Source organism: Chanodichthys erythropterus, chromosome 10, assembly GCF_024489055.1.
Source record: "Chanodichthys erythropterus isolate Z2021 chromosome 10, ASM2448905v1, whole genome shotgun sequence".
Lineage (NCBI taxonomy): Eukaryota > Metazoa > Chordata > Actinopteri > Cypriniformes > Xenocyprididae > Chanodichthys > Chanodichthys erythropterus.
Window position 1 is genome coordinate 41,582,585 of NC_090230.1, and position 21,864 is coordinate 41,604,448.

The 21,864-nt window shown below is 38.4% G+C and overlaps 1 protein-coding gene across 3 annotated transcripts in view; it reads right to left on the reverse strand.

The window, feature by feature from the left end:
• ppm1e (protein phosphatase, Mg2+/Mn2+ dependent, 1E) overlaps nucleotides 1-21,864 on the reverse strand; it is a 56,099-nt gene continuing 34,235 nt past the window's right edge. For all 3 annotated transcript variants that reach the window (XM_067399234.1, XM_067399233.1, XM_067399232.1), the window contains 6 exons: nucleotides 19,066-19,187; nucleotides 13,635-13,834; nucleotides 8,205-8,393; nucleotides 7,963-8,106; nucleotides 6,639-6,732; nucleotides 1-4,193 (listed from right to left, as the gene is read on the reverse strand). In XM_067399234.1, the coding sequence (XP_067255335.1) occupies nucleotides 3,253-4,193; nucleotides 6,639-6,732; nucleotides 7,963-8,106; nucleotides 8,205-8,393; nucleotides 13,635-13,834; nucleotides 19,066-19,187 (1,690 nt within the window). In that variant the 3' untranslated portion in view covers nucleotides 1-3,252. The remainder of the gene's footprint in view (nucleotides 4,194-6,638; nucleotides 6,733-7,962; nucleotides 8,107-8,204; nucleotides 8,394-13,634; nucleotides 13,835-19,065; nucleotides 19,188-21,864) is intronic.

Below are 21,864 nucleotides of genomic sequence, written 5' to 3' on the forward strand. Positions count from 1 at the left end.
ACATGAGGGTGAGTAATTAATGACAGAAATTTCATTTTTGGGTGAACTAACCCTTTAAGCAGCCATTTCTGAATAAAGAAAGTGGTTGAGTTTAGAATAAACAAAGAGTAGAGTGGTTAGATTTACTCCGTATCCACTTCACAGCCTGTCAAAAACAGGCCAATGTCGGAGATAATAAAGGCACACATTGTGCTGCTGAAACTCTACTATCCATGTCCTCAACACCTGAGGGGCACTTCAAACTATGACCATCTCCTGTCAGCCTTATTCTGTTGTCAGTCAAGCCTTTTGGGCTACACTTACACATCCTATACAAGCTTAGATCTGACAATTAAACTGCTCTTAATCCAATTTGCCAGTATAAAGAAATTTGATATTTGGCTAAACGTATTTACTTTGAATAGTCTTTGACTAATTTTTCTCTACATGATTTAACAACAAGCTCTTTGTAGGTGGTTGTAGCGCTGTCTAGGGATGGTAGTGTGCCTCCTGATGATCATATTCTTTGGTTTTGAAACTGAATATGTGTAGAACTGCATCTAAATTTGATCTGATATGTTTCTCTCCAGTGTGATGACTGGAAAAGCAACAGGTGTTGTGTGTCAGTGGGTCATGTTATTTCTAGTTAGCATCATCAAAAGATGGTTGGAGATGTTGAATGTGCAAATGCTTGGACGTGGCAGCCTCCCAAAACCAGCCCAGCACTTTCCACAAATAGAATACAAAAGAAATCATTTCTTATTCTCTCAACAAATGGCCAGCGAAAGTGGCACTTAACCTTTAGAAAATGGTGACTGTCAACCTCAGGAGGTCAAACTAAATATTATATGAGCTGGTTTATTTTACATTTATTTTATATGAGGTTTGCTATTTTTGCAACTCTGTTACTTTTGTGATTTTATTAAACATTAAAACATTAAAATGAAAGATGCTATATTTAAAACAAAATTAAATTTGAATTAAATTAGGGACAGTAAAACCCACTACATTGTATCCTATTTGTGGAAATATGGTTTTCATGTCTTACGCAACGAACAAGGTAAAACATGGGCCATAAAAAGCACATTTTATGTGTGCTAAAAACAAACAAACAAATGAGTATGACGCCACTTGCTTCTCAATGACTCAACGCAGTCAGGTCAGAATTATGCCTGAATCTTAAGCTGCAATCTATAGACATCACACCATCGAGTAACCAGTTCATACAGTATACGCTTAAGGAAAAAATAAATAAAAGATGTCTATGAGGTGATTGTGTTTGTCTGAAGTTGTAGTGTCTGAACATTAAAATGGCTTTAATAACCAAGAGCTGTATCATGTCTCTCGCCTCAGATATCAGATTTAAGATCTGTACTATTGTTGACCGCAAACACCTGCTTGCTTCTACACTGGGTTTACGTAAAACTTTAATTATGTGTGTGTGTAAACAGAGGATAGTGTTAACACTCTTTCCGCACACACACACACAAACCAGACTGGACCAGAGAGAGGGTTATGAGAATGAGGAGGAAGCTGGCTGAGAGTAATGAAGGATTCCGATAGGCTGGCTCATATAAGATGAAAGTGGAAGCGTTAATGCAATGTAGTATCTCATATGTTTGAGTGTGTGTTTCTGTTCCAGAACCCAGTGAGCTGTCTAGCTGCCTGCTCCCTACATAGACAGCAGTTTGTGAAACCTCAAAAGTGACTCGATGGACTCTCTGCATAGGCAGTAACACAAATAGCAATGTGCACAAAAGAATTTCAGTAGGGTTTGCTGTCAGCATGTTGCTTGCATGACAAGGTAGGGTCACACTAGGAAAATATCAGCTAAATTTTGTAGTGTTGAGATGTATGAAGCACAGCTCACATTTACGTCACTTTCAAACCAAGCAGATTTCCTTTGGTCAACAAGGCGAATTTGCATGACCAACTTTAACATAACCAAATCTGCATGGTGAACTTTTCTGCCCTCGCATGAAACTCCCAATGCGCAAATTCCTATTGGAATTACTGGATTCGCTTGCGAAATTTCACCAAGCAATGGTAAATGTGACCGCAACTATTCTTTGATAAGTAAATACATATCACTCACAAATATTGGGTAAAATAGTCTAGGTTTAATTATATTAAACTTTTTTATTCAGTACTTTAATTTCTCTCTTTGATCACAAGGATACATGCAATGCTGCCTTAGAATTTGTCCAAAACAAGGCATCTTTTCCATCTGAAGGGTGCCTTAAAATGCTTTTTGCTCACATAGACATCACTTTAAAAGCAGATGTCTTTTGATCATCATAGTGAATTCACATGACCAACTTAAACATGAGCGAAATCTGCGTGGTGAACTTTTTCGCCCTCGCACGAAACTCTCGATCGCATGGATTCCTATTGAAATGACTGGATCTTGCCCACTAAAGCCACTTTCCACCACAGGAACAAGGGATTTTTTGGTGGTACTCGGTGCGTTTCGACTGCAGGGTCTAAATGAAGTTCTGGGTAAAAATTTCACCCCCCAAAAAGTACCTGCTGGCGAGGTAGTACTTTTTCAAAGTTCTGGAACTTTCGGAGGTGGGACTTGAGCGCAGAACATGCTGATTGGTTGAGTTCACGCAGCATTTTGATTGGTTGACTCCACGCTGCATCCACACAGCATTTTATTTCAACCACCATTTTGAAAAGACTGTTGTGTGCATGCAGTAAGAGTTGTTTGCTATTTGAATCAACAATGGAGTTTAAAAAATACGACCAATGGGCCAACGACAAGGTTTGGGTTTTATTATATTTATTTTAATCTTATATGCGGAGGATGAAATCCAACTGGAAAGTCGCGCACAGTCCTACGACTTTAATCTTCACGGTACTTTAGACCGCAATAGAAATGCAGACAGCAAAAGGTCTGGGTAAAAAAAAGTTCCTGGGACAAATTGTTCTGGGTAATTACGATGGAAAAGTGGCTTAAATTTCACTGAGCAATGGTAAATGTGATAAGCATAAATATATAACACACACAAATATTGGATAAAATAGTCAGGTTTTAATTATATTAAACCGTTTTTATTTCTCTCGTTTGTCCACCAAGTTTGTCACTATCGCTTCGAATTTGTCCAAAATGAGGCATGTTTCCATCTGAATGGTGCCATAAAATGCTGCCTATGTGTGCTCACAAGGTTTTGGAACAGAGCGTGAATGTATGTGTGCGTGCGCCCACTGCATGAGTATGTTTCAGCCTCAGGGACAGAGGGCGGCATGATGGGGCAAGGAAGTTGTCGATTAGACCCTTTTGCTGTGGGTTACATGGGGAAAGGCTATCCCAGGCTTCCTCTCTGGGGAGCGGAGAGGATAGGGCACGCTAGGGAAGCAGCTCAGAGGACCGTGGCTTTCTCTGGCCCTCCGAATCAGGCTCTGCGATTCCCTCCTCAGCGGCATGACCTCCAGCCGCCTCTTCCTCCGGCCCTCCTGAGGGAAGAGCGCAGCCACCTCCAGCAATTGTCCATCTGAGGTGGTCTGCGTGTAGGAGGGCACTGTGGGTTTAGGCTGGGGCTTTTGCCTGTACCCAGTGGGGCCATCCTCTTGGTAGGGACGCCAGGCCGCGCCGGCCCCGCCGTAGGGGGGTATGAAGTCTGGCGTGACGGTTCTCATTGGGGGCAGGCCGGATGAAGCTGGGAGCCTGAAGCAGCCAGTCTCTGCTCGCATGTCCGGCCCCGTGATGCTCAGACTTGTTCTGTCCGTAAACGAATCCATGCGGTCTTCGTAGGCCAGATCGGCAGGTGCCGAGCACTGCTGTAGTGGCCAGCCTCCCCGGTTCTTTCCTCCGTTCTCCGCCCCTCCATCTTGACACACCAGCTCACTCTGCAAGGCCTCCACTTCCTCATCCTCCTCCTCTCCCGCGTCCTCCACCGGCTCCTCTTCCTGCTGTTCCTCCGGTTCGTCTGAGGGTGGGGGCAAACGGGGGTCCCTGAGGAACACCACAATGACCGTGATGTTGTCGCTGGATCCCGCGTCTCGGGCTGAGGCCACTAGCTTGTGGGCCACCATGGAGGTGTCCCCGTTGTTCTCCTGCAAGTGGTCACTGACCACTCGCACGGCTTCATCTGGGTTCACGGTGTCGTAGAAGCCGTCGCAGGCCAGGATCAAGTAGTCCTCGCTGCCGTCCAGGTTGAAGGTGGCGCAGTCTGCATCACCACATATATACGGCTTGTGTTCTGAATCACCTGCACATACACATACAAATACAGTGAATTACCTGAAAGTGATTAAGTGAATCTCACAAAAAAGAGTGGTCTATATTTGTAATATACAGATTTTGTATTTTTAAGATACAAGTTTCAAGTTTTTAATGTTGTTTATATGTCTATGTGGTGTTTTTAATTTGCTTTAAAGAATTAGTTCACCAAGAAGTGAAATTTCTGTCATTAATTACTCACCCGCATGTCATTCGAAACCCGTAAGACCTTCGTTCATCTTTAGAACACAAATTAAGATATTTTTGATGAAATCCACAAGTTTTTTTTTTACCTCCCATAGAAAGCAACGTAATTATCATCATTCGAGGTCCAGAAAAGTAGTAAAGACATTGTTAAAATACTCAACATGACTACAGTGGTTCAATCTTAATGTTGTGAAGCGACGAGAATACTTTTTGTGCGCAAAAACAAAACAAAAATAACGGCTTTATTCAACAATATCTGCTCTCCCCTGTCAGTCTTCTATGCTGTTTACATTCAGTGCTTCCATGTTCTACGGCAGAATGCCGACTAATTATTGGCCGGCTCCCACGTCAGCATCACACACGTGTGCCGTGCTGCTCACATGAACAGCATCTGCCAATACTGAGCAGGCTTTCGGACATAAACACGGAAGCTCTGCGTACGAGTCTGACAGAGTAAAGAAGAAATTGTTGAATAAAGTCGTTATTTTTGTTTTTGCACACAAAAAGTATTTGTCGCTTCATTACATTAAGGTTCAACTACTGTAGTCACGTTGATTATTTTAATGATGTTATCCTACTTTTCTGGACTTTGAATGAAGGTTGGTTTCAATGGGAGATTAAAAAAAATCTCTCGGATTTCATCAAAAATATCTTAATTTGTGTTCTGAAGATGAACGAAGGTCTTACGGGTTTGGAACGACATGAGGGTAAGTAATTAATGATTTAATTTTTGGGTGAACTAACCCTTTAAAACAAACCACGTTCATAGGTCAACACTCTTGCTAAGTATTTACTCCTTAAAACTGCAGTGAACCAAAGACGCGGTTTGAAATCGCTGACTACCTTGTAACCAATCACGTCAATGTGTTATCATCAACGAGTAGATCTCTGAACTGGAGTGAGTGAGTGGAGGCGGGGCTAATTTACATATTTATAGGCAATGGTATAGAGTTACATTCAAGCTATTTTAAAGCATAAAGAATTTTTTTGCATGGAAAAATAAAGTTTAAGTCATTTTGAGTTTTAAATGATAAAATTAACTACAGGGGAATCAACAAATTAAAGGCCCTACAATGAATACTAGATTTTAAATAAAAATTAGTTTTAGTAAAAAAAAAAAAAAAATCATTATAATAATGAGATTTTTATAGAATCAGAATTTGGAAAGCAATACTTAGTTGTCATGAAAATAATGCCATAATGCAAAAAAAATATGTTTCAATATTTTATTTAAAATCTAATTTCTTATTTTATTCTTTTGTTTTTGGAGTGAAATATGACTCGAATGTGTTCTGGACTTTTGTACTTGCAAAAGACCAGTGGCCTAAGCTATGGCAGAATTAGCCTCACTTGTCCTATTTATGAATCAAGAGCTTTAAGGGAATTAAATGCTAGACTGATAGGATTATTTGATAGATTAGCCATCAGCATTTAGAGAGGGAAATGGTTCCTGCGCACGAAGCCGTGAGAACACTGCCTAAGGATTTTGCTGGAGGTCAGTCTTTGTTATTACAGCAATGCTCATTAGCCTGAAAGCTGTAATCTTACATGAGCTAATATACATACTGTAAAGGACACTGATACTGTATCAATAATTTATGAAGGTGATGAAGTCAGAAGTCCAAATAAATTTGTGGTTGATACGTTTCTCAACTCCAACTACACGGTTGGTCTGATTACACAAGTTTTGAATCAATATTGTTCTTCAACTTACACAGACTCAGCTACAGATTTACACCAAGTGGAAGCTGCAGAATCTGTCTACATTGATTAAATCGGGTCTGTGCCAGAGTTTCCTTTCTAAAAGATTGTTTCCTTCATACTGAAATCTGTGGTGTGGTGATAAAGGGTTTTTTGCTGTGGCCTGAACATCCTCTTCTAAAAATACGCACGCACTGACCTTTAGTTCACTTTAACTTACAAAAGATCCTGTCTATATAAGTAAATATCTTCAAAGAGCACAAAAGGAAAATCTTTCAAAACCGTCTTATTAAGGAGTTTTTACCTCTCCGCTGATGCCTTTGGCTCGATTACTGGGCTTTGTGAGTTATTATTCTCTGCTTTAGAACAGTACTCTATGTATTGTGAAAAGCAATACATACAGCAATACAATCTATTTAATTGATTTATGTTAAATAAACCGTTTTCCGTAGCATTTTACAGAGCACAAACAGGGCTGTCAGTTCTGCATGTTAAAATGTATATTGTAATTTTAAAGGTCGCATACCTATGGCTCTTGACACGGACAGGCTGCCGTTCACCCTCCATGTGCCGAACCAGATCACACACCCACCCAGAGCCTCAATCCTCTTTTTCTCATCCTACACACACACAAACAAACAAACAAACCAGTCAGTCACAAGGAGTCATCAGCTATAACAGCTAGTATCATTTTCAGTTTAGTGTCAGTTACTAAAACTCTATTTGGCTGAAATGTCAGACTGACTTGCATACAGTTTCATTATATAGCTAAAGCTCCAAAGACTCGACTCAACAGACCCACTCTTGGGAGTGCGTTATGTAACACAGCTTTGCGGTCATGTGACTTTTGTTGATCGAATGGGTTGTGAAGGACATCCCTCATAAAGAGCTGGAATTCTCGGGTAAAAATGAAGGTCACATGCAAAAAATCTAGGATTGATCTAGGACAAATTTTTTGGCAATTCGATACTTGTTTCCCACTATATTAAATTAAATAAAATTCATAATAAATGTGACCCTGGACCACAAAACCAGTCATAAGTTTTCTTTTAAGTCACAAATCATTAGGATATTAAGTAAAGATTATGTTCCATGAAGATATTTTATCAAAAATGTATTTTTGTGAGTGAATATGCATTGCTAAAGACTTAATTTGGACAACTTTGAATGTGATTTTCTCAATATTTAGATTATTTTGCACCCTCAGATTCCAGATTTTCAATTAGTTGTATCTTGAACAAATATTGTCCTATCCTGACAAACCATACATCAATGGTATGACTTATGACTGGTTTCATGGTCCAGGGTCACAAATAATATTAATATTTATTTTATATCTATTTAATTTATATTTAATTTATACCAATTCATTTATCTGAATTAATTTGATCAAAAACAATAAAAATATAGTAATATTGTGAAATATTATTACAATTTTTTATTTAAAAAAAAAAAAAAACCTTTGTCTATTTTAACATATTTTACAATGCAAGTTATTCCTGTGATGGGAAAGCTGAATTTTCTTCAGTGTCACATGATCCTTCAGAGATCATTCTAATTTGCTGATTTGGTGCTCACGAAACATTTATTATCATCAATGTCGAAAAGGGTTGTTGTTTTTTGTGTAACCATTTTTTTCAGGATTATTTAATGAACAGAAAGTTCAAAAGAAAAATCTTTTGTAGCATTATAAATGTCTTTACTGCCACTTCAATACATACTGAGCAGTTTAATGCATCCTTACTGAATAAAGGTGTTTTTAAAAAAAGAAGTTAACTTCAATCAATTAAATATAAATAAAAGGAATGTACAATACAAAAAAATGGCTTAGAGTGTCCAGTCTTTCTCACCTCTCTGTCTGGTTTGTGTGGTTTCATCAGCTCCACCGGTTGACCTCTCCTCACCATCATGACCTGTGAGTCGCCTAGCCAGGCCACGTACAGTGTGCGACCCCTCAGAAAGGTCACGACCCCTGTGGTGCCACAGCGAAGGTTCTGTTCCAAACACAAGGATGCATACAGATGTTGTCAGTGCACAAACGGCTGATAGGACCACCTTGATGTCTGACTGTGTTTATAGGGAAAGAACTCACCTCACGTGATGCCTTCTGTATGAATCGCTTATCTGTCAGTTTGAAGGAGTGACACAGGGCTTCTATCGGATCCTGACTGAACATTTCCTGTCTGACCAGGTTAACGTGTAGGTGATTGGCGGCGTAGATGGCAGCGTCCACTCCGCCGTGACCATCAAACACGGCGAAAAATGCCTGCTCTTCCTGATCCTAAACACACGATTTTGTTGTTAGCTTTACCTCATAAAATGACTGCGACAATAATTAAACTATTTGTTTCTAATTTATTTCAGATTATATTGTGATTCAAAATATAAATATGAAATAAAATTTTCTGTTGTTAAGAAAATATGCCACATAAAAGATTGCCACATAATCCATTCTTAATTGAAATAAATCCCTATAAACGTCTCTCAGTGCAAAACAAAAAAACGTGCCAACCTCTGGCATCCAACAGATCAGAAGCGAATGAGAAAAATATATGAGAAATATATGCAAAACAAATGTTGGTGTTTCCTCTTGTTGATCGGTTTTAATTATCAGCAGCTTACGAATTATTAAATGGCTTAGTTCCGTAGCAGGGCTGGTCAAACGGGATAAGCTCTCATTGGTATAAATAAGGATTTCATTATGAAAGACTCCTTGAGCTGCCATTATTGTGACTGTGTCTGCGCTGCACCCAAGAAGCTCGAGACAAATTGAAAATGCTCCCATTTTAATCAACAAGGTTTGTATGACATGTGGATGCAGCTGTTTTGAATTTAATTGATGCAATGTATGCAATAAATGTTGTTATTCTGTATATTAAAATATTTTAACAGACATTTTTTAACTACTTCAAAGTTCTCATTTGTAAGTCGCTTTGGATAAAAGCGTCTGCTAAATGGCTAAATGTAACTGACCCTTTAAGGTGTAAGTGAAGGGTCAACAGTGAAAATATAGATGTAATTACAGAAATTAATTACAGATGTAATTACATGCAGTTATTTTTTAAAATATAAGTAAAATGTAAAAACATGTATGTACACAATAAGTGCATTGTATCAAATGATTTATTTAAATGTAAGTACATAGTAATTAAAGACACCTAATATAAAGTTGGACCAACCAATCAATTACGTTCTAGTTTTGTCAAGTCGCTTACACAGAACAGCACTGATAGAACAACAACTATGTTTACGTCTCTCGCTCTCTGAATGATGTCCACTTATGGCCTAGACTGGTCTCTGATCTGTTCCTGCCTAAGGCAAAGAGATGTTAGTGTTTGCCAATAATACCAGTAAAAGCCCAGCATTTATCTACAAATGCCTAGCAGATGTGAAGAACCGCCTCAGAGTCTATGAGTGCGGAGTGGTACAGGCAAGAGCGTATTGATGAAACATGCCGCCATCATAATGGAATATTCTTTAGGGAGGGTCTATTTCATGCTACAGTGGATGGCTTGCAACAATGTCTGCTCTTATTAGAGGAAGAATAACCCACACATCTCATCCCAAGTATCAAGTAGATCTGGACGTGAGATGGCAAATCTGCCTGCACTTACTGCTTTCCGGTGACGGAGCACATTTGTGCTCAACTGGAAATTACACTGGCAATCAGGAAAGAAATTACATAATGCTGTTTCTTCAGGAATGTTACACTCTATTATGATGAAAAGTGATGCTAAGTGTATCGGTGCTTTAGCATATACAGTACCTAGACTCGCATTTGTGAGAGTGATTTGTTAAGGCACGGAAGGCTCAGCAGAGGCCTTAACATGGGTTTTTGATGAAAAACAATCATGAGCTGTTGACAGTCTTAGATGTTAGATGCCTTCGAATTTTCCTGTGGGTTGGAGCTGTGGCTAAGCAATTTGCGTAGATCCTCAGACACATTAAGCCCTGGTTCTCATGTGAGCATTGCAGGTTTAAATCTGTCTTGCAACATTTCCTGTTGTTAAATTCTCTTCTCTTCATCAAAAAGGCCATAAAAATAAACTTTAGACAAGAATTTGCCCTTTGCCCTATAACCATTCAATTTATTTGTGATACCACGGATAAGATGCCCCTACTATCTGACAGATATTCCTGAAATAGGTGTCCTGAGAAATTATATTTGTCTCTGTGACAGAACAGAAATCTTGGATTATTTTGTGTTTATTATGCACTGCCATTTAAAAGTTTGTGGTCTGTAAGATTGTTTAATGTTTTTAAAAGAAGTCTCTTAAATTCACCAAGGCTGCATTTATATACAGTGTTCAAAAAAATTAAAGGAACACTTTTTAATCAGCTGCTTTGGTGTTAATGAAATTAACAAGAGGTGCACCAGATAGGCAATAATAAGACGACCCCCAAAACAGAAATGGTTTTACAGGTGGAGGCCACTGACATTTTTTTCCTACTCATCTTTTCTGACTGTTTTTCACTAGTTTTGCATTTGGCTAGGGTCAGTGTCACTACTAGTAGCATGAGTCAATACCTGGACCCTACAGAGGTTGCACAGGCAGTCCAGCTCCTCCAGGATGGCACATCAATTTGCCATTGCCAGAAGGTTTGCTGTGTCTCCCAGCACAGTCTCAAGAGCATGGAGGAGATTCCAGGAGACAGGCAGTTACTCTAGGAGAGCTGGACAGGGCTGTTGAAGGTCCTTAACCCATCAGCAGGACCGGTATCAGCAGGACTGCAAGAGCCCTACAAAATGACCTCCAGCAGGCCACTGGTGTGAATGTCTCTGACCAAACAATCAGAAACAGACTTCATGAGGGTGGCCTGAGGGCCCGACATCCTCTAGTGGGCCCTGTGCTCACTGCCCGGCACCGTGGAGCTCGATTGGCATTTGCCATTGAACACCAGAATTGGCAGGTCCGCCACTGGCGCCCTGCGTTTTCCAGATGAGAGCAGGTTCACCCTAAGCATGTGACAGACATGAAAGGGTCTGGAGAAGCCATGGAGAACATTATGCTGCCTGTAACATCTTTCAGCATGACCGGTTTGGTGGTGGGTCAGTGATGATCTGGGGAGGCATATCCATGGTGGGACGCACAGACCTCTACAGGCTAGACAATCGCACCCTGACTGCCATTAGGTATCAGGATGAAATCCTTGGACCCATTGTCAGACCCTATGCTGGTGCAGTGGGTCCTGAGTTCCTCCTAGTGCACGCCAGTGCCGGCCTCATGTGGCGAGAGTATGAAGGCAGTTCCTGGAGGACGAAGGAATTGATACCATTAAATGGCCTCCTCGCTTACCTGACCTAAATCCAATAGAACACCTCTGGGACATTATGTTTCGGTCCATCTGATGCCGCCAGGTTGAACCTCAGGCTGTCCAGGAGCTCAGTGATGCCCTGGTCCAGATCTGGGAGGAAATACCCTAGGACACCATCCGTCATCTCATTAGGAGCATGCCCCGACATTATCAGGCATGCATACAAGCACGTTGGTGCCATACAAACTACTGAGTACCATGTACTTGAGTTGCTGCAATGAAATTTCAGCAAAATGGACTAGCCTGCTGCATCATTTTTTCACTTTGATTTTCGGGGTGTCTTTGAATTCAGTCCTCTGTAGGTTTTCCAAACGATGTGGCATCCTTTCGTTCCTAACACATTAGCCAGTCTATATCAGTATAGATATCCAGCATGATATTTTTCCCCATTGAGACCTGAAGTGTTCCTTTAATTTTTTTTGGCAGTGTAATAATATATATATATATATATATATATATATATATATATATATATATATATATATATATATATATATATATATATATATATATATATATATATATATATGTACACACACACAGGTGCATCTCAAATTAAATGTTGTGGAAAAGTTCATTTATTCACTCAACTCAAAATGTGGAACTCGTGTATTAAATAAATTCAATGCACACAGAGCCTCATGGGCCTCATTTTGCTTGAATTACTGCCTCAATGCGGCGTGGCATGGAGTCAATCAGCCTGTAGCACTGCTCAGGTGTAATGGAAGCCCAGGTTGCTTTGATAGCGGCCTTCAGGTCATCTGCATTGTTGGGTCTGGTGTCTCTTCCTCTCGATTCCTCTTGACAACCATGTAACACCATGGTCATTGAACCAGCTTTTAGTACCTTGGGCAGTGTGGGCAGGTGTCAAAATCCTGCTGGAAAATGAAATCAGCATCTCCATAAAGCTTGTCAGCAGAAGGAAGCATGAAGTGCTCTAAAATTTCCTGGTAGATGGCTGCGTTGACTGTGGACTTCAGAAAACACAGTGGACCAACACCAGCAGATGACATGGCACCCTAAACCATCACTGACCGTGGAAACTTCACACTGAACTTCAAGCAACATGGTTTCTGCGCCTCGCCACTCTTCCTCCAGACTCTGGGACCTTGATTTCCAAATGAATTGCAAAATTTACTTTCATCTGAAAAGAGGACTTTGGACCACTGAGCAACAGTCCAGTTCTTTTTCTCCTTAGTCCAGGTAAGACGCTTCTGACGTTGTCTTTGGTTCAGAAGTGGCTTGGTACGTGGAATGTGACACTTGTAGCCCATCTCCTGAAGACGTCTGTGTGTGGTAGCTCTTGATGCACTGACTCCAGCTTCAGTCCACTCCTTTTGAAGCTCTCCTAAGTTCTTAAATCGGATTCACATGACGATCTTCTCAAGTCTACCACACTTTTCCCTTCCAGACAGCTTTCCATGAATATGCTTTGACACAGCACTCTGCGAACAGCCAGCTCTTTCAGCAATGACTCTCTGTGGCTTACCCTCATTGTAGAGGGTCTTGATGATCGTCTTCTGGACATCTGTCAAGTCAGCAGACTTCCCCATGACTGCTGTTGGGATTACTGACCTAAACCCAGTATTTATACCCTGAGAATGGTAATTTAATAGAACTTGAAATTAAATATAATAATAATTTGAGATACTTATTTTTTTATTTTGATGAGCAGCAAGCTGTAATCATCAAAATGAAAACTAAAAAGGCTGGAAATATTTTACTTTATGTCTGATAAATCTAGAATATATTTAAGTTTTACTTTTTGAATTAAATTACAAGAAAAAAAAAACTTTTTATTGATATTCGAATTTATTGAGATGCACCTGTATATATATATATATGTCACATTCAGTGTCACACGAGCATTCAAAAATAATTCTAATACACTGATTTCCTGCTTTAGAAACATTTCTTATTATTATCAATGTTGAAAACAGTCGTGCTACTTAATATTAATAATCATGATACTCCTTTTCTGTATTCTTTGATGAATAGAAAATTAAAATGATCAGCATTTATTTAAATTGTAAATATTTTATAACACTGTAAAAGTCTTTACTGTCACTTTTGATCAATTTAATGCATCCTTGCTGAATAAATGTTTTAATTTCATAAAAAAAAATCTTACTGACCCCAAACTTTCAAATGCTAGTGTATATTATTAAAAACAAAAGGTCATTCAAAGTCACGATCAAGGTCATACCTGTAGATTGAAGAGCGTGTTGAAGTCAGGAATGACGACATGTTTGTCTTCCATCTTTCGACGCATGTTTTTAATAGCATGGATGGAGGTCTCGTAGTATGGCAAGTGGCGGCGGCGATACGGGAACTCTTTTAGCCATTGACAGCACGTCTCACACAGCTTATTAAAGATCAGCCGTGCCAGCTTCACCGAATCAATCTCTGCCAAGGCAAATGACATGTTACATGTTACACATGCTAACACAAACACTCTGCTTTGATTCATGATGACTAAGCAGCCATTGTTTCTTATGTCACAACACTGTAAAAAAAAACAAAAAAAAACACACATACATGCACCATACGCAAACAGACAGTGCTGTTTTTTGCTCACAAGCCAAACAGATTTGACTGTAATATCGTATTGGAAAGGAAGAGTGCATGAGCTGCTGATTAAATGCACAGTGGAAGCGGAATTGAGGACAGTGGGCAAAAGAGGCCATCTGCCAACTGAGAAAGAGAGAGAAAGAGAGAGAGAGAGAGAGAGAGAGGAGGTGACTGGTTAATGATGATGGGATTGTTCCAGCTCTGCTCTCTATGGACTAAAGCTGACGTTCCTTCGTTCTGTGAAGTTCGATATCAGTATGTCTGAAACATGCTCTCCCATCTATATGCTGCTTTTTACATTCTCAAAGCTTTTCAGACAGTAATATGAAGCATTCGATGCACAACGAACCAGTTTGTTTTGTTGTTTTAAATAGGTTGTGTATTGAAACTGCCTATAGCCTATGGGGATATAGTTCACTCGAAAATAAACATCCTCATGTTTTTACAAACCCACATCTTAAAAAAGGGTGACCTGCATCGTGTCAGGTCAGATGTAAGTGACACCAACTGCTGTCAGTTCTTATGTCTCTCATATCAATGCACCAAATATTCAGCAGTGTTAAATAGGATTCAAAAGTTACAGACTTAAATCTTGCTACATCAAGTTGTTGTATGACTTCAAAAGACTTATAGCATAAAAATATAAAGCATATGAGAACTACTTTAATGGTGCTTTTTAAAAATGTTTAGTCTTTTGTTCACATAAATGAAAAATATCTAGTTATATCGAGATTTTTTAAATTTATTTTCATGTTATCGCCGATATTAAAATTCTAGATTGTTTAAATAAATTAAAAGGTAAAGCATTTAAAACTGAAATTATTTTATATGCTGTTCAAAAAATTTGTTATTAAAAGGTTTTATATGCGACAAGTGAATTTTAGGCATCACAACATTGTAATATACAGTATGAAAATGAATATTTATTTTAAGATATGCTAAAGATTACATTTAACAGTGTTACATAAAGCCTCTAAGTTGTAAGAACTATTAACTACTTTTATGGTGCTTTGAGCTTTTTAGTCTTATTTGCATTCATTGTATGGAAAAGTGCAGCATTGACATTCTTTAAAACATCTTTTTTATGGTTTTGAAGAAAGAAAGTCATGCAGGTTTGGAAAAACATGAGGGCGAATAAATTTTGTAGGTGTTTAAAACCTCTAAAAGTATCATTGGCAATCCAATTATTTGTTTCTCAAGCACATAAAATGTTGCTGAAAGAGTTTGCATGCCAAAACTTATGGCAAAGTCCCAGATTTGCATAATGGAGTGTCTGTTTATATGATTAATTTTGTGACATGTTTTTCAAAGGCAGTATTTCCTCTTCCTTTTTGTCCATCAATCCGCCTCAGTGCTGCTTTTGACAGATGTATTTATCACTGTGTGGACGAAGAGGCCTTTTAGATTGTTTGATGGTTGTAAAAGTAGACATTACATGCTCTTTCCTCTTCCCTTATCCTTTTAGACTCTCTCTCTCTCTCTCTCTCTCTCTCTTGCTCTACATCTTGTCTCCGTGGGCACAGAGTCTAAATTTAATCTGCCATCTCAGAGCTGCGCTGGTGAACAGTATGTACTGCCTTTGCCCTGAGCAGACGTCTGTCTGCCGCCCAGTGTACTGATGTCAGTCGTTTCCACTGCTTCGACTTACACTGAATATACTCTCTGCTCCTGGAATGGGTCACGTCATGTAGGCCTGTTTAAAGGACCATACCTCCCGTGAAACCCTTGATTAACTGTCCCGGCTGAGGAAACCCAGACTCGGCTCAAGTGGAGTTCTCGAGCTCTGACGTATTTTTGAACAGTGCTTAAACTCAACGCAGATTGCGGTCCATCTGGCCTTATAAATCTACAGTCCACTCAGGAAAGTGTCTGGGATTAGTGTGCTGTGTGAATGTCTGCGCTAACTCATGATGGCAATAGTTGGATGTGAACCACAGAGAACTATTTCAGCCTTCATGACTTGTCGGAATGATCGTATTAATGAAATCAGTGTACATAAATGCCACCGCAATGTAATTACCAGTGGGAAAACTAGGAATATTCTTCCTGAGTTGGGACATGTCTGTTAAAGAATTATGGCGGAAACAAATTGCTGTTGGTCACAATTAAAGGGATAGTTCACCCAAAAATGAAAATTTGATGTTTATCTGCTTACCCCCAGTGCATCCAAGATGTAGGTTTTAGGACATTTTTTCTTCAGTCGATCACAAATGATGATTTTTAACTGCAACCGCTGCCGTCTGTCAGTCAAATAATGGCGGTTGATGGGAACTTCATCTATAAGAGTGAATAAACCTTGCTTAAACCCTGCGGCTTGTGACGACACATTAATGTCCTAAGACACGAAACGATCGGTTTGTGTGAGAAACCGAACAGTATTTATATCATTTTTTACCTCTAATACACCACTATGTCCAACTCCGTTCAGCTTCCGGTGAGTGAGGTCAGATCGCGCTCTGACAACGGAAGTGATGTCTTGCGCTCATTGAAGTATATGGGCGAGACATCACTTCCGTCACCAGAACGCGTTTTTGGACCACACTAGCAGGAAGCTGAACGGAGTTTGACATAGTGGTGTATTAGAGGTAAAAAATGATATAAATACTGTTCGGTTTCTCACACAAACTGATCGTTTCGTGTCTTAGGACATTAATGTGTCATCCCGAGCCGCAGGGTTTCATTTGGATTTGTCTATGGAAGTTTTATTTACTGTTATAGTTGAAGTTCCTATCCACTGCTATTATTTGACTGACAGACGGCAGCGGTTGCAGTTAAAAATCATAATTTGCGTTCGACTGAAGAAACAAATTCACCTACATCTTGGATGTACTGGGGGTAAGCAGATAAACATCAAATTTTCATTTTTGGGTGAACTATCCCTTTAAAGATAAAATGTGTAATTTCTGAGTCACTAGCAGTAAAGACCTAACTACATTTCCCATAATTCTCTGTAGCAGCACAAAAACGTTAAAATAAAGAAATAAAAATTACATACTTTTTGTCGAAAAAAAATTATCAATAACTACATATGGCAGAACAACAATGTTAAAAATAGTTATTTTTCATTTTTTATTTATTTAGACAATAAAGTATAGCATTTTAATAGGTATATCATTTATGGGTCCTTTTTTTTTTCAGGCGGTACAACCAAATAGTTGTATGTATACACTGTAGTTGTACCACCTGACATGGAAAGTGTACCAACCTACCCATTCTTGAAATTAGCAGTTTTTACCAGTATTTGAGAAAGGTCTACAAAACTTTTCACTCTTCCACAAGGATCAGTTGGGGTCCTCCGGATGATGCATTATCATGTTTACTGTTATTACATTGTAAATTCATTATAAAACAGCCATGTTTGCAGTTGTGAAAACCTGACATATGAGAATATACAAATTGCTGGACAAAAGTTTATCTCAACAGTTTTAAAACTACTGATATTTATAAAATTTGTTTATATGAAAGGTTTTAAACCTAAAATGATGCCATAGTTTTTCATTTTTTATTACTAAGACACCATTTTAAATAGTTTTCTCATCTGTTCATTTGTTCGGACAGTTGCACCACCTGACAAATGTACTAAAAATGAATCTAAACTAAATAGTTTTTTTATAGAATAAAGTGATATATGTCATGAATTTATCAAATTATTTTAAAAGGAAATAATGCATTTGGACACAAAAACATCCACACGTCATGTCATTGACCCTTATTTATTCATAAATATGGTTATGGTTGATGTTAAAATTATATTGTCTTATTGTTGTCAAAAGTACAGACCACGATACCAAGTCGGTACTGAAATTTAAAAAATGTGACACTTTGAGCGCTGTTGAGTGGATTCGTAAACACCTCTGATTGGCCATTGTGTTCACGAGCTCATCAGATATGTCTGTGATTGGCTACAATGATCAACACATGGGAGCATTTGAAAGCACACGGAAGTGTTTGAATTTGAAAGCGGGGGCATTTAAAAGCAGGCGGATCGCTGATAGCCTCCTTTCAAATGCTCCAGTGTGTAACTGTTTAAGCACTTGGTGAAGAGCGTCATTGATGTCTATTTACAACAACATGTTTTTAAAGCGTTGATCATTGTAGCCAATCACAGACATATCTGATGATCGCTTCAACATATTGGCCAATCAGAGGTGTTTAGGAACAGAGCTCAAAGAGTCACATTTTTAAAATTACTGACGGTCGGCGGTTGGTGCTTTTGACAACACTAGTCTAAATAAATGAAACACTAAAAACTAAAGTCAATAGTTTTAAAAGCTAGAGATGAATTTAGCCATCACAATATTATGATGTACAGTAAGAAAAACGGATATTCACATTGATATTTGCTGAAGATTACATCTAAAATTGTTTTTTTAAATATAAGGTAATGTAAATGTAAAAATAAAGACATCTGGCATATACAATTAAATGTAATATTAACTGATACGTATAAATTTTAAAAATCTTAAATATAGGCTGATAACAGATATGAACTGATATATATTGTACATCCCTATCAGGCAGCATCTGTTGTGACATCCTTTCAGTTTACAGTTATTGCGACAGAAAGGGTCTTGATGGCGAGAGCCAAGTGAAGGGGGAAATTAATCAGATCGGACATATAATCACAACAAAAAGAGGTGTTTGACATTCAAATATAAATCGATCTTCGAAGCTCCATTAGACATGGTATTAAAGCCGACACAAGCTCTCCTTTCAACACCAGTCAAAACTGTGGCACATTAGCAGCCGTTCCCACCTCAAATTCCTTTGCCATTTCAATTCGAATATAGAAAGATAAGAAAGCTATTCAGGCCACCGTTAAGTTAGTAAGTGACCTAAATTTGCAGTTGAATAGGAGGCTTAAAATTGTGCAGAATGGCCTACATTCGGATCAAATATTACGTGATCTCTACTCGATAGCAAGACTTCAGATGGGTCACGAGTGTCAAAAAAACTACAATGAATCAACGTTTAAAAATAAGACTTCAGACTCTAAGTTAACCTCTTTTATGAATCCAGTCTTTTCAGTTTACGTTTTTGTGATGCAGTTTTTATGGGTCACTCACGAGGCAGCGTGTCTGTTCCGTCCTCCACACTCTTGTTGAGATGGTACCCAGAGAGATCGCTTTGCAGGATACTGTCTGCTGTACCACGGGCCAGAGCTGCCGCCAAGGAGAAAGGGCAGTTACTGTGAAAGAGAGATGAGAAGAGAAAAAGGAAGAGAGCTTTAAAACATCTGCTGTGTAGATCACGGAAACATTATGCAAAGGAGCGCTGTCAGGATTTGATTCAATTTTTCCTTCATTTTTTCTTTTCTCAGCACCAGAGCGAGCGCTCGTTTAACCATGAGATGATGAGTAGGAGGCAAAAGCAATATGCACAGGTCAAAACAGAGAAAATGGCCAAAGATATCCTGCTGAATAGGTTCTTATGATCATTGTGCATCAAAAAAACCTCTTTGCAAACAGAATGGGTGAACTATTCCTTTAAAAAAGCTTATGGAGGGGAACAAGGGTAAAAGGCTGAACTGTAAGTGTTAAAGCCTGGCTTTTTAACTACTGATGTGAATATCCTTTTAGGGCTTGTCGCTCTGATGGATTGAGAGAGTGAGGAGAGGCACTCTAAAACTAGCATGACCCAAATCCACTTCAGTACTCTGCCGCGCTGAGAGCCGAGACCCTGCTGGATCACTGAAAATAAATACAACTGCACATTATGAAATCAAGAGCCGACACTTAAAGACAAGCCCCGTCATCCCCATAAGAGGATTTCATAAGAGATGATCGTGGAATTCTCATCTAAACAGAGCAGGGATCTCCCCATTAAATGACTTGACAATGATTTTTAAGATAAGGACCAGAAATTCTATATTTTATATGACATGTTGACATTTTGACATGATTGTTGCTGCAGATTTTGCATCTAATTAAGAGTTAAAATGCACATTTCAAGACCTGTATGTGACCAGTTTTGACTGTGAATACATATACAGATGCATACACACTACCGTTTAAAAGTTTGGGGTTGGGATTTTTTTTAATGCTTTTTGAAATACAGTAAGTCTTATGCTCCCAAGGCTGCATTTATTTGATCAAAAATACAGTAAAACAGCAATTGTGATGTCTATGATTTCATTTCAATATGTTCCTGTTTTGCCTAGTTTGCCTAGTTAGTTTCCCTGGTTGTTAATCAGTTCCCACATTTGTTCCATTTAATCATTAATTACAAGCTCCATGTATTTAAGCCCTGTGTTTTGTTCAGTTTTTTTTGTCAATGTTAACGTGGCTGTGTTCAGATATTCTCCTGCGATCTCTCGGAGTGTTCCGTTTTGAATTTGTTAAAGAATGTTTTTGTTTCTCAACTCCTTCTGCACTTTATTACGCCCACACGTGACAGCAATATTGTGAAATATTATTACAATTTAAAATAACTTTTTTATTTTTATATAAACTATCCGGCCAAAAAAAAAGAGTTGTTGTTTGGATTTAAATAGGCAAATGCTTGAGAGTCTATGACTGGATCATTATTGCAGTGATTATTATGTTTCTAGCATGTTATATGTTTGGCAACAGTTCTTTTAACCCTTAAAGATGGAGTGAGTAGCTTTTCATTTCTTAAACAACCATGTTGGAAGACACATCATGGCCACATTCCAGGATGACAATGTCAAGATTTATAGTCAAACCAAAATTTATTCAGACACCTTGAACATTTCATTCATTATTATAGTTTATTCACTATAGTTGGTCTCAGATTTCAGAGATAAACTGTCAGAAAAAATGTATCTTGATTATGTCAGATAACACTTAAGCAAAACATGATCAGGTCAAAGTGTCTGAATAATTTTTGGTTCCAAATTTTTATCAATTTTACAGGTAGTCCACTGTATGAAGAATTTTTGGGTGTAATATGTCACATTTTACTTTATTTGCTATCCTCACTTACATAAATAGTAAAGTAGTAGTAAAAATATATCAAAAATGTCTGAATAATTTTTGGTTTGACTGTATCAGTCTCAAAGTATGTTTGGGAGAGAGCATGAAGAATCATTTTCACACATGAATAGGCACATATGAGTCCCGACCTTAAATTCTTTGAAAGTATTTGGGTTATTTTTGGAGGAGATTTTACAGAGTGCTCAATACAAGATCTTGACCAAAAAAAATGCACTTCTTGATGGAAATAAAATGTTGCAATGTTATGTACATCAAGAGGTACATCAATTTTAAGAATTGACTTGGATAGAATCAATGAATTTAAGGTCTGGACTCAAGAGGTGACAATTCATGTGTGAAAATGATTCTTCATGCTCCCTCCTAACCATTCTTTGAGCCTGATAAATCTTGACATTGTCATCCTGGAATATGGCCATGATGTGCCTTCTTACATGGTTGTTTAATCCTGAAATACAGAAAAAAAGAAGACTGTTTAATTATTGCTTGTCCATTAAAATAATAAAAATAAAAATGGACAAACAAGTGCAGTTTCTAACTGTGGAATGGAACGATTATCTGGCTAGAAGAACACATTTATGTCAGTGAATAAATATGCCACAGAAATCTTCTAAACGTGCGTCTTGGACAGTGTCAATGTGCCATTCCCATCCACCCTCTGTCTGTGAGGGGCTTCAGCAACGTTTGCCAACATTCTGTTGAATTAATAGCTTCAGCTGTGGCCTGATGGGAAAGGATAACAGAGCCATCCAATAATGTGATATCCTAATCCCGAAAACATTTATTATGACGTGCTCAATTTATGAACGATGGTCCGTAATGAATTAAAGAAAACTGATGGATGTTTTACATAAAAGAGGCCGGATGAAATTAAACAATTTAATTCAAAATAATTTTTTTTCTTCTAAAAGT